Source organism: Phoca vitulina, unplaced genomic scaffold, assembly GCF_004348235.1.
Source record: "Phoca vitulina isolate PV1807 unplaced genomic scaffold, GSC_HSeal_1.0 scaffold80, whole genome shotgun sequence".
In the NCBI taxonomy this organism is placed as follows: Eukaryota; Metazoa; Chordata; class Mammalia; order Carnivora; family Phocidae; genus Phoca; species Phoca vitulina.
In genome coordinates this window covers 1,788,804-1,807,755 of record NW_022589783.1, presented here as the reverse complement: position 1 = coordinate 1,807,755, position 18,952 = coordinate 1,788,804, and the positions used below count along the sequence as shown (strand labels likewise).

The window sequence follows — 18,952 nt, the reverse complement described above, 5'->3', positions numbered from 1 at the left end:
CACGCACCAGGCAGGCTTAACACAACAGAAATTCATAGTCTCGGTCCTGAAGCTGGACGTGGGAAATCGAGGTGTAGGCAGGGCTCCTTCCTTCCCGGGGCTCCAGCAGAAAATCTGTTCCAGAACTCTCCCAGCTCCTCTGGTTCCCGCAAATCTTGGCATTCCTTGGCTTGTAGCCGCTTCTTTGTGACTTTCTCCCCGTGCATCCGAACTTCCCGCTGGGAAATCCAGGAAAACCTCTTTTTTCTTTTTTTAAATTGAAGGATAACTAACATACAGTGTTATATTCGTTTCACGTGTAACCTCCTCTTAACTTGACTACAGCTGCAAAGACCCTATTTCCAATAAGGTCACATTCCCAGCCTCTAGTAGACAAGAATACTTTCATCCCGGGACAGATGTACTGATAGAGGAATCATGGAACATCATCCCATGAAGCCAGGCAACCCTAATGAATAATGAGGTGAGCCATTACACCGGACATGGAGAGATCCAAGGCCTGAGGTTGGGTGAAATAAGCAAGTTTCAGAATAATAAGCTGGGATGAAGTTTCCCTGTAAAATACGCACAGAAAACAACATTAATATTTTCCCTATGGATGTATGCGATGCAAACACGTCTGAAGAGTCACGCCCTACAGACAACTACGCTCACTTCTGTGGCAGGTCGCCAAGAGGCCTCTCTACCGTAAGCTGTAAGGCTTCACTCATTAAATGAGCACGTATTTGTGTTACGCCGTTACAAAGTGTTTGGAGAGCAGGCGCTGTTTGCTCCCGGGCGGTTCCCTGCGCTGCCGCCCTCCCGCCAGCAGGGGGCGCCGTCCCGTCCCGCGCAGCGCCCGCTCTGCCCGGAAGTCCCGCCCCGACCGGAAGTCGGAGTGGGAGCATCCAGGAAAATGGCGGCGTCCGCGAGTGCCGGAGGGACGCGCCGGCGCGGCCGCCGGGGGCGGGGGCCCGATAGGCAGCAGGGACGCGGGGCACGCCGCGGGCCGGGGGGCGGCTCAGATGGGGCCCTGCAGCGGCTAAAGCTAGCGGTGGAGGAGTTCGTGCAGGCGAGCTCCGAGGGTGAGATCCCCGGCGGCCCCGCGGGGCCCCGGACGAGGGGGCGCGTGCGGCCGGGCGGGAGGAAAAGCCGCAGGGAGCTGAGGAAGGAGAAGCGGCACCTGAAGAAGGCGCGCCGGCTTCAGAGGACTGCGGGCCCCGCGCAGGGCCCGGGTCCGGGCGGCGGCAGCGGAGCAGGGGGAGCGAGCGGCCCCCGGGCGGACGGGGCGGAGGAGGCGGCGAGGGAGGGCGGCCGGCCGTCCCCTCGTCGGGCCCCACCGCCGCGGGAGGGGCTGCGACCTCCCCAGGCCAAGGGCGCCCGGGCCCGCACCGAGGCCAGAGGTCCCCCCGGGACGACCAGGCCCTCTGCAGCTGCCGCTGCGGCTCGGAAACGGGCCCTTCTGGCGGCCAACGAGGAGGAGGACCGGGAGATCCGAAAGCTGGAGCGATGCCTCGGCTTGAACAAGCGCAAAAGGAAGGGTGACGGTAGCTCCGTGCCGCTTAGCTTTGCCCGCGATGGGCTCGACTACATCCTGGGAGCCCTGGAATCGGGAAAAAATAGTGGCTTGTATGAGAGCAGCAGTGAGGAGGAGGAGGATGCCGGACAGGCTCTCCCCGAAAGTGACTTAGAGAGTGGCACCGAGGGTGAAGGGGAGGAGGAGGAGGAGGATGTGGAAGACGAAAAGAACAAGCTGGGAGCAGAAACCGGAGCACAGGTCGAGGAAGAGGATGTAGAAGAGGATGAGCAAAAAACAGCAGAAGGGAGAGCCACGTGGGAAAGGAACAAAAAGAGAGTCCGTTTTGCAGAAGAAAGGAGTGAACCTTCCTCTGAGGACTCTGACATAGCAGATCAGGTATCATGTGAACAACCTAAATTCCCCGGGGTTTTTCCTGAAATAACAAGTGATGGCAGGAGTGGGACAGAAGTGACCTATTGATGTATTGGTAATTGTTGAGCCAAGTGTGGGTGAATTGGGTTATTATGTCTGTTATGTTTTTTGATTTACATAATAAAGAGTTCAAGGAGGAAACATCTCTAAAGATCTTTTTATCCCAGAAAGTTAATGGCCTTCCCACTGATTGTCCTAAGGTGGTATCTCCTTCATTCCGTGTTTACTGCCTCATTGTCCAAACCTGACTTTGAATGCCCTCCCCCTTTGCTCTGTTCCCACCGCTGATGTGTACCGTAAGGACATCAGGACCCCCTACCCGGCTCTGCCCTCGCCTAGACTTTTTCCTGTCCAGCTACTCCTGCAGTGAATCTTTGAAACACAGAGCTAGTCAATAATGCTCCCTTGGATAAAGCCGTACATTGAAGATCAAGTTCAAAATCCATGACAGAGCAGTCAGGGCCTTCATGGGCTGGCCCCTTGCTATTAAAATAGCTTCACCTCGGCATGCACCTGACAGGCAACCTTGTGACTGCATGCACGTCCTTCCTCACGTCTCACTGTTACAGCTTTCTGCCCCTAAATATATGTATTCCTTCTGCCTGCATGGTCCTTCCTCATCTTCTCACTGTTTGTGCTCCTCTGTTCACGTCAGACAGCGCTGGGAGTCTTTCCCACCTTAAGTATATGAACTAACTGGCTTTCGTTTCTGGCCTGTGCCTTAGCAGCAGGCCCTTCTCGAGCAGTGTTAAACTGCTGTCAGCTCCTCTCTTAGAACTTTTGTTTTGGACTATTCCTAACTTTTCTTTCACAGCCTGTTGAGGTGTAATTAGCATACAGTTTGAACTAATGGGTGTCTCAAGAGCAACAGTTTCTATGTACATAAATGTGATTTCTCCAACTAAGTTTAAACTCCCTAACGGCATGGATCATGCCTTACAAATGTTTGTCTCCTAAAGCCCTCACTTAGGTGCCCAGGGAGCGTTGGTACGGTACCCGTGGTAATGATTTGTAACCTTGCACGTGGATGGTCTAGGACATAGTGAGCGATGGATTGATTTTGATTTTGTCACGTATACTTACGTGTTAGTTTTGAACAGGTTGGAAGTGATTCCAGGACACTCCTCCTCCAGAACCGGTGGTGCGTGTAATTGAGGTGTTCGTGTGCTGCTGTGCGGGCCGTAGATCGAGCCTGGGCAAGTGCCGAGGGGAGAGCCCTGGTGGGCGGCTGCCGGGGGCCGCGGCCAGGTCTGAAGAGGCACAGAGCGGAGAACACGATGGGAGCACACTGATAGTCACGGCAGGGGTGACCCCCCGCAGGCTGGTGAGGGGAGCCCTTGCGCAGGACTCCGCAGGGCACTCGGGGAATTTTTGATGTGGATTAAGTCACAGTGGTCGGTCAGTGCTACTTCTGCCCGTCCTTGGGACTCTAATACGTAAATATGAACGTAGCAAGCAGAGAAGAGGAGCTTGTTCAGTGTTAAATTTTTGTAATTCTGTCCTCTCAAGCAGAGTCTTTGTGAAAACAACGGCAAGTACATCCCCCCTCACGTGAGGCAAGCTGAGGAAGCAGCGGGTGGTCAGAAAAAGGAGGGACTGGAGAGACTGCAGAAACACGTCAGAGGTCTGATCAACAGGTAACCTCGCCCATTGCCATCCCATGCTGTGCCAAGAGCCTATCTGTTTATTCTAAACTTACAGAAACTTTCCCAGGAATTAGACTGTAAGCGATGGGGTGGCGGGGCTGTGGTGGTTGATCGGCCCCTCTCTGTTTCTGTCCTGCTGCGGCCAGATCTGTCCCCTGAAAAGCAGGAAGCCCACCTTTTCCATTTGGTACTTTGAACCCTTCAGAGTCTGAAAGCCACGCAGGTGCCCACATGGTGGTTCTGAGAAGTCCCAGGAACAGGGCTGGCAGGGCCTGTCCTCCCCCTGCGGTGGCACTCCGGCTCAGGAATGTGGTCTGCAGCCCCCTTTGCTCATTCCTTGTGGTAGCACGTGTGTGCGTCCTCTGCAGCAGGAAGCATCAGGTCCCTGCCCACAGTGAAGACAGGACCTTCCCAGCACCACATGGCTTTCCTGCTAGCCTTTGTGGTCACACCCAGTCCTCCCCCCCGAACCCACTGCTTTGTTTTTAATGAAAACAAAACACTCTTTCCAGAGCGCCTGGGTGGCTCAGTCAGTTGAGCGTCTGACTCTTGATTTCGGCTCAGGTCATGACCTCAGGGTCCTGAGATCGAGCCCCATGTCGGTCTCTGCACTCAGCGGGAGTCTGCTTAAGATGCTGTCTTCCTGGGGCGCCTGGGTGGCTCAGTCGGTTAAGCGTCTGCCTTCAGCTCAGGTCCTGATCCCAGGGTCCTGGGCTTGAGTCCTGCATCGGGCTCCTTGCTCAGCGGGGAGTCTGCTTCTCCCTCTCCCTCTGCTGCTCCCCTTGCTTATGCTCCCTGTCAAATAAATAAATAAAATATTAAAAAAAAGAAAAGATGCTGTCTTCCTCTCCCTCTGCCCCTCCCCTGCACTCACTCCTGTGTGCACTTGCAGTCTCTTTCTCTCAAATAAATAGATCTTTTAAAAAAAACTTTTTTAAGATGTTGAGAGAGAGAGAGTGCACATGTGTGCACACAAGTGAGGGAGAAGGGGCAGAGGGAGAGGGACAAGCAGACTCCCCCGCTGAGCAGGGAGCCCGATGCGGGACTTGATCCCAGGACCCCAGGATCATGACCTGAGCCGAAGGCAAATGCTTAACTGACTGAGCCACCCAGGCGCCCCTAAAAAAAATTTAGAAACAAAAACAGAACACTGTACATCCTAGACTTTTACCAAACATGCTGTTTGAATGCTCAGTGTTCGCATAGGCGCAGTGATAGTCTTCCAGGTGCATATCCATCCTTCCCCTCTACCAAGCGGAGCAACCTTTTCTCAGTGTGGGAACTAAAGATTTTTATGCTGGCCACTAGCCAAAAAGTGGAAAGGTTGGACTTTTTCCCAACAGCACATACTGATGTGCTAAGTAAGGATGTTTCCCTGCCTCTGCCTGGGAGCCTGGATCAGGATACCAGTGGGCTATCATCATCGCAGTCTCCGTGGTCTTAAAGGGTCCTGTGTGTGCTTCCCCAGGGCCACGTTTCAAGTGGAAAGACAGCAGTCAGGGAACTGCAGGATTCCAGAGGCTTAGGGGCTATCACGGCAGTATATGCTGGGGTATTGGGCGAGATAAAAGCTGTTCATGGTTAAATGTGAATGTGACATAGGGGGTATTGGTAGTATTGATGACTCTCGTTTTTTTAAATCGACCTAAAACATCATTCCTGATGTGAGGCTCGCTGCCGTTCTGCAGGTTGAGTGAGCCGAGCATGGCCTCCGTAAGCGGGCAGCTGGGGGGGCTGTACATGGCCCACAGCAGGAAGGACATGAACGACACCCTGACGGGCGCCCTCCTGAGCGCCTGTGCCCCGGACACCGCCATGCCCAGCAGGCTGGTGATGGAACACGTGCTCCTGCTCAGCGTTCTTCACCACACGGTCGGGGTTGAGGTAGGGCTCCCTCCCCCTGCGCTGTGCTTCACGGTGGGCTCCATATGGTGGGTGCTGTGTTGTCTGTCACGTGAACACTTGATTTTGTGTTTGGTCCATTCTAACGTGCCTTCGTCATTTATTTTTCTCTGGACTGACATTTTGGACTTGCCTTCATGTTCTTGGTATTCCGACTCTAACAGGGACTTGTTTCAGATATTCGGAACACAGTGCTCCGGGTGGTCTTACTACTTGGGTATTCATGCTGGGTGGAGAGCACTCTTTCGTAAGTGACAAGGCCAGCAGCACGGGAGGTAAACCCGGATTTAATTAAGTGAGGGACACCTGCGACAGGGCCGAGGCTTGGGGCCGCCTGCGCCCCCTCCAGATGGGCCCGGACCCTCCCTCCCGCGCCCTCCTCTGTGAAGCGGGGCCTTTGTCAGGACTCAGTCGGGCCGCGCACATAGAGCACCTGCACGATGCCTGGTACCAGATAGGTGCTGCTGAGCGAGTCCTTGTCCCCCTTCGTCTTGTGCCCTTTGTCCTCGCTCGGTGGCCCTCTAGGTTAGCGTCAGGGAGGCTGTGTGGTGCTGGCTCCGGTTCTGATAGAAAGGCGTCTTCTGTCACCTCATACGGTGAGTCACAGCCTCCCAGCATTGTTCCGTCCCCCGGTGTGGCCTTTCCCAGGGTTGTTGGAGGAAACCGCTCTCATCGCAGGACTTTATACTGAGGCTCGGGAATGAACGGACGATTCGTGAGTAGGGCTTCCTTGTCCCAGGTGACGTTCATAATCAGAAGAACTCACTGACCCTGTGGGTCTTTCTGTGGGGCAGTATCTTTCATGGTGGTTTGGTTTCTTTGCTTCCTGATCACCCTCCCCCCCGGAGAGGACAGCCTGGCCCTTGGGGAGGTGTGCACACTTGTGCCTCCCTTCCTCCTGTCCTCTCAGTTCCCGGCAGGGCCCGGAGAGCAGGTGGGCAGCCGCGCTTCACGCCCACAGCAGAGCCCGGGGGAACCGTGCGCTGTGCCACGTGGCAGCTGCAGACCCGTCTGGAGCTGCTGTCAGCACCCAGGTCTGCACGCTTTTCCCCGCGTTCTGTTCGTCGTTGCTCCCAGAACTCACTGGAGTCTTGCAGAGCAGGCCTGCGCGGGGCTCACTTTAACGGCCACAGACTTGCTAGACTCCGTGTGCTCCGTGCCGCTAGAGGTTCTGCCGTGAAAGCGGTGCGCCATGTGGGGAGACGTCGCCTGCGGCTGCCACGAGGCCCTGTCACCTGGCAGTCTCCGCGCCAGTGTCTTCCCGCGTAGAGTCGGTTTAGCGGGTTCTACATGCGGCGAGTGTATTCGGGGCCTTGGCCCATAGGAAGCGCTCGGTAGACGGCGGCTGGTCATCCTAACTTCTGCCCGAAGCGGGAAGTTTTCAGGTTGAAAGTCTCTTCTCCTCACCGCCTGCCCTGCCCCTGCAGGCTTCATCGCTCTCCGTAGACAACTTTGGAACCAGGCTTTCCCATCTAGCAGCAGTCACAGCCTGTGAGGTTTGGAAGGTGCCGATTCTAGGACCTTCTGGGTGTTGGGAGGTGGGGACAGAGAGATACAGGCCCCGAGTCTTCTGGGCAGCAGGACTCTCCTCCGTGCGTCTGTGCCAGCTATTTAGAGAATCTCCCTTCTGAAGCAATTGTTTTATTTCTAAGAGCTGTCCTCATTTTCACATAAGACACTGCAAGTCTCTTCTCTTCGTTATGAAGTGTGACAGAGTCACCGGACGCCATTCCTGGTGCCCCGGGAGTGCCATGATTCCAGTGCCGTTATTAGAGGGCTTTCTGAGCACCCCCCGTCCTCCCGCCTCACGCCGTGTACTTCGTAATCAAGAGGATTCTCGTAGGGACAGTACTTTGAGTTACAGTAAGAGCTGTAGGCCCTGACCGCCCACAACATGGAGGGATTCACTGGACTTGAACACAGGAGGTTATTGGTCCTACTTACTCAAACCTCTGCTAACAGCGCGAAGGACATCTGAGATGACTCGTTCCGTGGGAAGCCGTTATGGTAGTTGCCGGTGTGCTGACGTCCCTCCCTGCCCCACGTGGGAGAAGGCCACAGTGAATGGCACAAGGCCCACTAGCACTTCTCCTAGCGGGTGACGCGCTCCCAGGACTGGTGCCAGTATGCTTCTTGCAGTTCTATGAGAAGAACATGCTCGCGGGAATTCATGGAAGGAGAGAGTCTAACGAAGCCCGTGTTGTCAGTTACTGAACTGCTTCTCAGTCATTTAGAAATAAAAATCAGGTCTGTGCAGATCTGTGTTAAATTCCCCAAGTCAGAATTAATGTATATTCTTAAGTAACTTCAGCAACATGAACGTTACTCGTATTTTTAAATGTTATCCTAAGTAGGGGCGTCTGGCTGTCTCAGTCAGTGGTGCGTGTGACTCTTAATCTCAGGGCTGTAAGTTCCAGCACCACGTTGGGTGTGCAGATTACTGAAAAATAACATGTTAAAAAATAGAAGTCATACTAAGTTATATTTTATTTTGAAGATACTAACTGGAATCTAAAGTTTTGAAGAATGCTAACATAATTATTCTACTCATGTGATTGAAAACATACCTATATATGTTTTATGCCTGAATTTTTCTTGCTATCTGCAGAGTTCTGATTTCTCTTCAGGTCATGTTTGAGTACAGTATTCTTCCTCGTCCATGTTTCAGGTGGTCATTTCGTGGCCGGTGTGCTGACGTTCCTCCCTGCCAGCACCGAGCCCCTGCCTCTGTCCCCCTTCAGCCTTAACTTGAGCCGGAGAAATGAGTGTTGTTCATAGCAGTACATTTTTAGAGCTGTAGGTGTGTTCTTGACATTTTTTAATAATTTTATTTTTTTAAGGAACCAGAATGGCTGCTGGCCAAAAATACGACCTTGTTGATGATAAAGACCAGAGGATGTACTCAGGGGTTTGGGAGCCGCGGCAGATCACCGTGTGCCATTCACTGTGGCCTTCTCCCACGTGTATAGCGCTGTACATTCAGACTTCAGTTTTTAGAGTTCATGCCATGTTGGGGTTTATACCCTACTGTGTGTATATTTTATGTGTCAACTTAAAAAAAGCACTGATTTTTTTCAACATACATTTTAGCTTGTTGAAAGAGGAAGAAGGATCCCTATGAATAGCTGCTAACGTTTGATTTTTACATGTTTGCAGTGATACTTTTTCTGCCTTCTTTGTCCAGGTCGGTGCTCACTTTTTGGAGGCCGTGGTGAGGAGGTTTGACGCCGTCTATAAGAACGGAGGTGAAGGGAAGGAGTGTGAGAACTTGCTCACCATTGTCGCCCACTTGTATAACTTCCACGTGGTACAGGCTTGCCTGGTCTTCGACGTTTTGAAAAAACTTATCGGAACATTCACAGAAAAAGATATTGAACTGACCCTGTTAATGCTGAAAAACGTGGGCTTTTTGTTGAGAAAAGATGATGCTTTGTCACTTAAGGAACTGATCGTGGAGGCCCAGGCCAAAGCCAGCGAGGCCAGTGGCAAGTTCCAGGACCAGACCAGGGTACGCCTGACCTGCTGCCTGCGTGCTCACACACTGACCAGAGCTTAAAAATAAGTATTTGGGGTAAAATCGCATTTAATTTCTTAGTGATCCCCATTGTCTTCTGCCTCATCAGGTTTTGTGGCTTTATCATGAATCAGTATGTGAATGAACTTTGGTTTTCTGCTAAGAACTCAGGTATTCTGTGAATTTAAGAATCAGTTCCTTTAACGTTTATCCATTCAAAAAATATTTACTGAGGAGGGCTATGTGGCATGGGCCTCAGGCATCAGCACTCTTGGATTTTCCGCTCTGCTGCTTAACAGTGATGGGCCCTGAGTCTTCCAAGCCTTGGTTTCCCCATCGAGGAAATGGGGGCTGATGGTGGCTCCTACCTTATCTGCCGGTTGAGAGGCATGGGCGAGCCCTGGGAAGCCCACAGGAGAAGAGGATGTCACTAGGAACAAGAGAAGTGTTCTGTCGGGAGCCTGCGGGGGAGCAGGGCAGGAGGAACGGGCAGAGGCTGGCCTCAAGAGGCCTTGTAAACCCTTTCAGGGACTTGGGATTTTAAGAGGCCCTACCTGAAGGGAGCTGAGCAGGTAAATGATGTATGCTGTTTTCATGGCACTTTACACCGAGAAAAGGGGGAGGTGGGCGGGGCGGGGAGACACCACCACAGTGGTCTGGCAGGGAGCCTTAGCATCGTAGCAGTGGGTGTGGGGTTAGGAGTTAGAGGTGACCGGAGGGCGTGGGCTGGAGGGAAGGGCAGTGTGAAGGGCAGGAAGGGCCAGGGTTACCCCTGGTGGACAGCAGGACAGTAGGAGGAGACAGACTCAGGAGGAAAACAGGCCCACTCTGGAAATCCTGAAATGAAGAGGTGCGGTCTCAGGATCTGTGCAGGCTGGGGAACTGCTAGCGTCCAGTGGGGTGTGGACAGAGCCCCGAGGTTTCAGAGCACCAGCATTCAGCTGTGTTGTTGAGGGGAAGAGGAACAGGACGAGGCTTCTGGAGCCAGGTCCCAGAGTATCCCAAGGAAGCAGTTGTCCCTGGTTGAATGCTCAGAGGCCAAGTTTAAAACACAAAAGTCAGCAGAGGCAGGAAGTAGCCTCTGTTGCCCGGGGATGGGGGGATGGGGAGTGCCCATAATAGGTTTGGGGTTTCTTTCTGGGGATGATGAAGATGTTCTGAAATTGATCCTGGTACCTGCACACCCCTGAATGTGCTCAGTGTACACTTTTAAACAAGTGAGGTTTATGGTGTGTGAATTAGATCTCAATAAATAAGTATTTGGGGAAATCTCAGAGAAAGGTATGCAAAAATTCTTTTTTATTGTTTTTGCAACTTTTTTCTAATTATGACGTTTTCAATTTAAAAGTTAAAAAGGTAAGAAGGCCAGGAATGGGGAAGAAGTTGAAATATCATGTAACTAAAACCACGGGGGCAGGAGGGGTGCCAGGGGCGGTTCAGAGGCGTTGGGGGGCTGACGAGAGGACATCCGATCTCGGGAGGTGCTCAGGGTCCCAGGGGAGGCCAGGTGGCACAATCGTACTGAAATATGTGGTCCTGAGCAGGAGGTCATGTTGGCGGCGACTGTCTCCCTGGAAGACCATCTCTGGTTTACCGTCGGCAGCAGTGGCCCTGTGCGCGGCCGGTGTAGTTCTTCCCAGGCGGAGGGTCCGTTGTTCGGGGTGTATGAAATCATGGTTTCTTCCGTTTTGTTTTCTTAAAGGTTCGGTTTATGCTGGAGACCATGTTGGCGCTGAAGAACAATGACATGCGTAAAATCCCGGGCTATGACCCCGAGCCTGTGGAGAAGCTCAGGAAGCTACAGAGAGCGTTGGTGAGGCCCTTGCCCTTCCTCATCTCCCGCTCCCGTGTCTGCATGGACTCGTTGTGAAACTGTCAAGGCGGTTGGAGCTCTAAGTCAGGTGCCGTGTCTGGTTAATAAGAGTTCCAGGATCCTGAGAGGAAACGTCACATTTCTGTGCTGAGACCCTCGGAGTGGTCTGGGTGCGGGGCCGTCCCTGTGAGTTCAGCGTCCCAGCACTTAGCCTGTGGCCCTCAACTCGGCCGCGCAGTACAACTCTCTGACCGCTTTGAGGGAGGGCTCAGGCCGGGGTCCCACCCAGACCAGTGACGTCCGCGTGGGGGTGCTGGGGGCTCACCCGTTGAAGCTCCCTGGGTACTCCTGATGTGGGGCCGCAGCCGAGACCCACCGCCATCCCCAGCCAGGGGGTCCTTCAGCCCTGGCTCTGGGCAGCTCCGGAATCGTTGGCTCGGCAAACCCCAGGCGCTCCTGGGCAAGGTCTCACCACCAGCTCCGGGCAGCTCTCCTCGGGGCCTGCGTCCGAGCCTCCTCCCTGGTGTGACAGCTTTCCAAAGACAGCGGCGTGTGGGGTGACAGACCCACAGACCTCAGACAGGAGCACTGCGTTTACCTCCACCTGCGGCATTATTCCAGACGGGCTCACTGTCCCAGCTGCCAGGGACTCAGCACAATATTCAGGGTCAAACACAAGAGAAGCCCGAGGGTGACGGTAGTGCCCGCCAGGAGCCAACAGCAGTGTTTGACTGGCTCCTTTCCGTCAGGTACAGAGCGCTGGCTCCGGCACGGACACTCGGCTCCGCATCTCCTGGGACGGCATCCTGAGCGCCGAGCAGACCGGGCGCTGGTGGATTGTGGGGTCCGCGTGGAGCGGGGCTCCTATGATTGACAACAGTCAGCAGAAGGTCCTGGAGAAGCAGCCCTCGGGGACGGTACGAGAGCCCTGCGCGGTCCCCCGGTGTCCCGCGGCCTGCCCTGCAGGAGCCGCCTGGTCCCTTGCACGTTACGAGATGTGCTGGCGTGCATGTCTGCAGAGACCTTACAGAAACCCTTTGTTGTATGATGCGGTTTCATTCCATTTCTGTGGTTTAAGTCCCAAAACAGCATACGTAGAGGACTTAAAAGTTGAGTGGAATGAGGGGAGCGTAGGAAAACCCGAACAGTCAGCTTGCAGATGGCGGCCTTGAGAGGTAGACCGTTTCCCAGGAGGTGTGGCTTCTGGTCCATTAGGCTCGGATTTCAAATTGTTGGAATTCTTTGTATTTCTTTGTATTTGATTATTAACTAAAGTCCATATGTTATTCAGATTTCCTTCATTTTTCTCCTAATACCGTTTTTTGTCTCAGGATCCCATGTCACACCTCGTCGTCCTGGCTCTTCTGGCTGTGGCCACTTTTAATTTATGTCCTCATTGCCCAGCCTGACAGGTCGTGCTGCTCCTGAGACGCTCCCCCGAATCAGGCGGTTTTCTTCTCTCGTACCTTGCTTCGTCTCTTGCTGTGGTTTTCTCTTCATGGGAGTGTACCGAAGAATAAAGATTTAGCACTCACATATATGTATTTCCACATAACTTAAAATTAATCTTCGTAACTTAGAATTAATCTTCGGTAAAGCCATGGAAGAATACGTGTTATCTTTTAGAAACTTCCTAATCACAGTAGACCAGAGTAACTTTTCCTTGAAACATCCTTGTGGTCTGTGCCTAAATTGCTCCTCTTTCAGGTTAGCGGGAAGATACTAGAACTTGCCCGAAAGCAGAGAATGAACACTGATGTCAGAAGAAACATTTTCTGTACAATAATGACTAGTGAAGATTTTTTGGACGCGTTTGAGAAGCTTCTGAAGTAAGCATTAGTGCAAACACTTTGATTAGATGTTGTTTGAGAAATCCGCACAGTTGGGTTTTGCGTCGCGGAGGGTTGGGTCAGATGCTGCTCGGGGCAGCTGGGCTGTCCTCTCTCCCCTCCTTCCCTGGGTCCAGGCATGCACTAGTCAGCAGTCTTGCTCCTGCTGACTGGCCACTGGTAGTTCCAAAACATTTTCTGATATATTTTGATTAAAAGTATTAGGTGACCAACTGATTAGTGACAGTGACTGTTGGTTGTCTTAAATTGCTTAAAATTCTCATATTGAGGTTGTGTTTTTGATTACTTCTAAATTAAAACTTCCTGGTATAGTTTCTGTAATTAGTTGTAAAAGGATATTAAAAGTACCTGTGTACCTTCAGAAAGTATTTCTCAACAAATCCGATAGTGATTTTCCTTTATGTGCTTCAAATGCAGAATACCCGGGCGTGAGGTGGGAGTCTTGTGACTCCCACCTCCTCTCCTCCATCCCCTTTGAACCAAACTGCCAGGCAGGATGTGCTCTCCTCAAAGATGTCTTACTTCTCGCTGTCTCTGTTTTGCAGGCTTGGGCTGAAGGACCAGCAGGAGCGGGAGATCGTTCATGTTCTCATGGATTGCTGCCTTCAAGAGAAAACCTTCAACCCTTTCTACGCATTCCTGGCTGGCAAGTTCTGTGAACACCAGAGGAGGTTCCAGGTAACCCGCTAGCAGCCCGCCAAGTCACCTGTGCTCCGCTGTCTTCCTAGACGTTCTCTCTGGCTCTGCCCACTGGGAACAAGCGCCGAGTGAGGCGTCCAGCCTGGGCCGAGCTCTGTGTGCAGGGGGACAGTCCCAGGGCCCACGCCCGTGGCCAGGTCCCCTTGGGGAGAGCAGGGGGGCGTTGCAGAGGCGGAGTGACCAGGGCAGAGGGTGCCGGGCCCCCTTTTCCTGTGGCAGAGGAGGGTGTCGTGTGGCCCCTGTCCCCGGGGGAGTGCCTCCTTGTTCTTAGGTGGCACCAGCCTTCTCTGATCTTTCTCAACATTTCTGTCGCTTGGAGGGGAAAACCCTCAAGAGAAAGAAATTACTGTGGCGCTGTGTGTAGGAAAGGAGGGTGTGTTGCTCGTGGCTCATCCTGACTTGACTCTGAAGACACTACAAGCACATGAGCGGTAGAATCCGTCTAGATTACGTCCTGAGCGACTCGTTCTAACAGTGGGCTGCATTGTGACTCTTTCTTCTTCTTTTTCAATTGTTCTATTAGATGACTTTCCAGTTCAGCATTTGGGATAAATTTCGGGACTTAGAAAATTTGCCAGCCACTAATTTCTCTAATTTGGTTCACCTGGTAGCCCACTTGTTGAAGACGAAATCACTTCCACTTTCTATTTTAAAGGTTTGTATCATGGATGAAATTATTAAAAGCAATGAAAATGATAGTATAATTGTTTATATTTGGTACCTTAAGAAAATGCCTTTCCTTAGATTCTGACTTACCTGGAAAGTGTGTTTGTAACGCCCCGGCCATCCTAGAAAGTAGCCAGCGTAGCTTGCCGCATAAATGTACCGAGTAAACAAAGGCACGGTTACAGTTGTTCTGCTCATCTCCAAGAATCTCGTTTGCACTTTGGGTTCACATGCAGGTCCTAGTTCTCAATCCTCCATTGGCCGCTGCTAAGTCGGGAGGGGGATGGGGAGGCCTAGGAGCAGGTGAGCTGTGGTGCAGGACTCTGCTTCCCCCTCTGATGGGCGACCCCCCCATACCCCAGCCCTGCCGTGTTTCTGCGTCGCATCCGAGCCAGTGAGGTGCAGGTGCCCTGCTGTTGGTCTGGAGTGGACAGGGGAACCTAGACAGAGGATGTGGAGTTCCAGGTGGCCGTCAGGCCTGGACAGCGGGACCACTGGGGCCTGGGCATCCTAAAAACGGGGACAGTGAGGGCAGCTGAGGGCCAGAGAGAGTGCTGGGCCCGGGCTTCTGTGCCTCGTGCTTCCTGACCTGCAGACGCTGCGGGTATGGTCTCCTGCTTCTGCGCGTGTGTCCGTCCACCAGGGCGCTGAGGTGGGTTCGCCCTGTGTCTCTGGGGTGTGGGACTAGGTTTGGGCCACTGAGCCAAAAATGAGGGTACTATAAAGCGTGGAGAGGACATGCCTTCTCATTGCTGGACTAGATCTTGCCTGCAGTTCGCTCAAGTTTTGAGCTCTGAATGGAAGAGGATACAGTGTTTCTCCAGATTCAGTAGAACCTGGAGATGTCCTTGAAGCTTGTCCCAGGGTCCTCGCTCCCCCCCTCCCACCACCACCCATTCACAGGGCCCTCTCGTTCTCGGGCGTGCTTTGGAACTCTTCCCTCAGATGGCACGTCTCATTTCACACACCGTCACCCTCCGTGTGGACAGCAGCATCCTGTCCCCACGCTCCGAATATCCTTCACAGTTCTTTAAGTCAACATGAGTTTGAAATATATCCACATTAATATCTGTGATTCTGTTCTCTGATTTATCACTTCTCTGCAATATTCCATTGTGTAAGTGTACCAAAATTTATGTGTAATTCTTAGAGAACATATATGAGTTATCTTTCCCCCTAGATCCAAATTTTCTATGTATGGTTTTAATTAGGGGGTAGTTTCTCTAGGGCATGGAGCTATGTATGTTTCAATTCTAGGATTAAATTCCTGATTCATGGAAACTCCGCAGGGGCAGGTTGCTCTCGACAGCGGTGTGCACACCCCTGCTGGTAGAGCGCACGAGACCCCCGTGGCCCCACGCCCTTGCCCGCCCGCAGCGCTTCATCTTCTGTAGCTGGAAACAGTCTTACTTAAAGGGGGCGGGTGATTTTTTGCTCTATTTTTAGAAATTATTGAAAAAATTGACTAAACGTAACTTGTTCTGTCTGTCCTGACTCTAATTAGGTAGTTGAATTCAGTGAATTGGATAAACCCAGAGTCCACTTTTTACGAAAAGTGTTATATATTCTGTTAATGGAAACAGAAGTTGAAGACCTTGGTTCAATTTTTGCAAGGTATGTCCCAGCTTATTTTGTTAAAACATATGGAAAAGAGACGAAGAGAATTATTTTCACTTATGTTGACTTAGAAAAAGCAAGGTTGTTACACAGTAGGTGCAGCTTAATACATTATTTTCAGTTTTCATTTTACGCGGGTATCTTACGCATTCGATTTGGGGAACATGAAACTTGCCTAATAGCAAACTAATGATGATTTCTAACACGTAGAATATGTTGTTAAGCTCTTAATTGAGAATTCTATTTTTAAAAGCAATTAGGTTATGCCTCCCAATTGGAGATTCCTAGAAACTGCAGTCTGGAGAGACTAGCTCATCACTGATGCACGTTTATGCGCCTCCCTTCCAGAGTGTCTGACAACCCAAAGCTGGGCTTGTTGAGAGAAGGTCTGAAGCTCTTCATCAGCCACTTCCTGTTAAGGAGCGCGCAGGTGAACACAGGTGTGGAGGAGGCCAGCATGCTGAGAGAGAGGGCTGACCTCTCAACTAAGTTTCTGCAAGGCAAGGCTTCCCTGAGAATGTAGTCCAGAAAAGGAGAGGAGCGGGTGGTCATTTGTCTGAAAATGTCTTTTTAAACCCAAAAGGCTTGTTACTCTGACGACCATGTGTGTGAGCTTGGTGGAGCTATGCCGTAGTCCGTTGTATTTAAGATACTATGTTTTAGATAATTTTTAAATTCAAGGTTATATTGTATTTATGTTTTAAACTGTTTTCACCTATCTATTTATAGAACGGGGTGGGGAGAACGCAGGGAGGGAAGGACAGGCAGACACCGAGCAGGTTCTCTAAACAGACTGGGTGGGGTGTGGGTGTGATCCCGTGTGTGATGGTCTTATTTTTTAATAGACAAATAGTCCACTAGAGGGTGCAGTTATAAAGAAATTGATGGCGTTTTTTATCTTCGTTATGTATTGATTTAGAGTTCAAAAACCACTAGTTAAATGTGGTACCTGATATTTAATTGATTATTTCAAATATTGGGAACGCAAGTGTGGGAAAAGTGAGCAGTTGACTTAAGCCTCGCACATACCTGCACCGCGTGGTACGCGCAGAAGCTTCCCACCAGCACTTGCCCAAAATTCTGACGCGGCGAAGGACGCTTCCTGTGTGTGTCCGCCACTTCTACTCATCAGCTCCAGGTTGTAAAGCACTGTACTAAACAACTTTGAAGTCACCAGACAGATACTGGATGCATGATCGGTGTGCGTCTGAGCTAGGTTCTAGGAGGAGTGCGTGTGAATAAAACAGAACTGCCGCCGGCGAGGGATGAACGTTTATCTAGTGAAAGACACGCCCCACGAGTCCAGTCAACTCTGGCTGGTTCTGAGAAGGCGCATAGATCGACAAATGTCTGTTCTCCAGCTCTTAGAATTTGCCTCTCGGTCTTAAATGCTGCGAACTTGAGTTAAATGTCACCTTCAGTTATTGAAAAGTCATCAAAATGTGTGTATAGAGTAGGATTTTCTGCAGCATCCGCACATGCCCGGCAGCGCGCTGTCCCGCAGAGCGGTCACTTGGCCTGAGTGAGGCCGCTCCCGCGCAAGCTCCCCTTTGTCGCAGACTTTCAAACACTATCTTTACGTGGCCCGACAGCAGCGTGTGTTTAGAAATGACCACGTGAAGTCATAAGCGTCTCTGTGTGCGCCCCTAAACTAATGGTTTAAGTCTTGAATGCACAAGGAACACAGACACCTGTTTGCTGGCCTCCCCCGTGCTTGTCGACCCCACCGACGGCCACACCACACCCGTGCCTTCCAGCCGGTTCTGAACCTCATCTGCAGAGAACAGAGCGTGCTACCCGAGAGCCTCCACTTTGTCTGTGGGAGCGGTCAGTTCTAATCCAGGTGCCTGCCTCCGCTGAAGGCCAGCACAGCGTCCTGCATCCAGAGGTCTGGCTCGGAAGAAAAATGCACCAGTCGAGCTAGACAGCATGCTTACTGACACAGTCGACTTGCATTTGGTGCAAGCTCCCACTTCCTCGAAGACTCACGGAACTGACCTGAGGCCACTCACTGTGGGGGCGGCCACTAAGACCGAGAAGAACGGTCCCCCCATCCCTGACGTTCACTGAACCTAGTTGGGGGCGTGGCTGAGCTCAGGCCGGTTTTTTGCAGAAGATAAACTTGTGTCAACTGAATTTTTATTTTTATATATATGTCTTTTATTATTAAAACAATAAAAATGTTTTTCTGCCATGGAATATACTTGTGACTTAATTCCTAATGTCCTGGTCTTGCATGTATTATATGACAGGTTCTCCATAAATTTGTCCTTTTTGTAAAAGCCCTTTTTAACAGCAAAATATCGTGGCTTATCACATGTTAGTAAGTATGCTTTCAGTAAATAATTCTGTCTTGACCAAAAGCTACTGTGAATTCAGATTTGTTTTTAAATATATAGGTTTTTAAAATGTATTACAATAACAGTATTTAAAAAATACTGCCATCAGTGCTTGGTGTATATGTAAATTTTTGGACTTCCTATGATGCAGGTTGAGAACTGCTGTTCTCTTGATAGAATTTCTGAAAAGACCCTTTTAGGGGATTTCATCTTTTTTTTTTTCCCTTTAAGTAATCTCTGCATCCAACCTGGGGCTTGGACTCACTACCCCAAGATCAGGAGTCGCATGCTCTACCAACAGCCAGCCAAGAGCCCCTGGGGGATTTCATCTTTAAAATAGAGACTAAAGGAGGGCGCCTGGGTGGCTCAGTCATTAAGCGTCTGCCTTCGGCTCAGGTCATGATCCCAGGGTCCTGGGATTGAGCCCCCCCCCCCCCCAGGCTCCCTGCTCGGAGGGAAGCTTGCTTCTCCCTCTCCCTCTCCCCCTTGTGTTCCCTCTCTCGCTGTGCCTCTCTGTCAAATAAATAAAATCTTAAAAGTTTTTTTGAAAAAAAAATAATAAAATGTATAAATCACTTTTTATATTTTATTTAGAGTGCCAGTGAAGGTTTATTTTGAAAGAACAGGTTTGCTGGTTCTAAGATCTACGCCTTATCTTTCTACTTTTTGGAAATCTATCTAAAAAATACAGTCTCCATCTCGCTCCTCCCCTCCTTTGCCCAAAGACCCAGATAAAAAGGAGGCAAAATGTTAACCATTAGTGGATCTGGGTGAAGTTTATACGGACAAAGTATATTCTTACAACTTCCCTGTAAGTGTTAAGTTATTTTAAAATACAGAATTTGTGTAAGGCATTCATAATGCAGAACTCATCCTTCAAAGTTTTAAAATACTCTGATGTTTTTTCACAAAAGTAATTAAGCAAATCACCTTTGCCTCTTCTGTAAAAAACCAGTTAGGCCTTGCTGTGTAAACA

General features: G+C 50.9%; 1 protein-coding gene across 1 annotated transcript; it reads left to right on the top strand.

Annotated features, from left to right (window-relative positions):
• Positions 1 to 895: 895 nt before the first annotated feature.
• Positions 896 to 18,225, top strand: NOM1 (nucleolar protein with MIF4G domain 1). The gene is made up of 11 exons (XM_032394335.1): positions 896 to 1,894; positions 3,443 to 3,567; positions 5,265 to 5,460; positions 8,663 to 8,986; positions 10,695 to 10,805; positions 11,555 to 11,722; positions 12,513 to 12,634; positions 13,201 to 13,333; positions 13,878 to 14,009; positions 15,525 to 15,634; positions 15,986 to 18,225. The coding sequence occupies exons 1-11, from the start codon at positions 896 to 898 to the stop codon at positions 16,158 to 16,160; spliced, it is 2,595 nt and encodes an 864-aa protein (XP_032250226.1). The 3' UTR covers positions 16,161 to 18,225.
• The last annotated feature ends 727 nt before the right edge of the window (positions 18,226 to 18,952 follow it).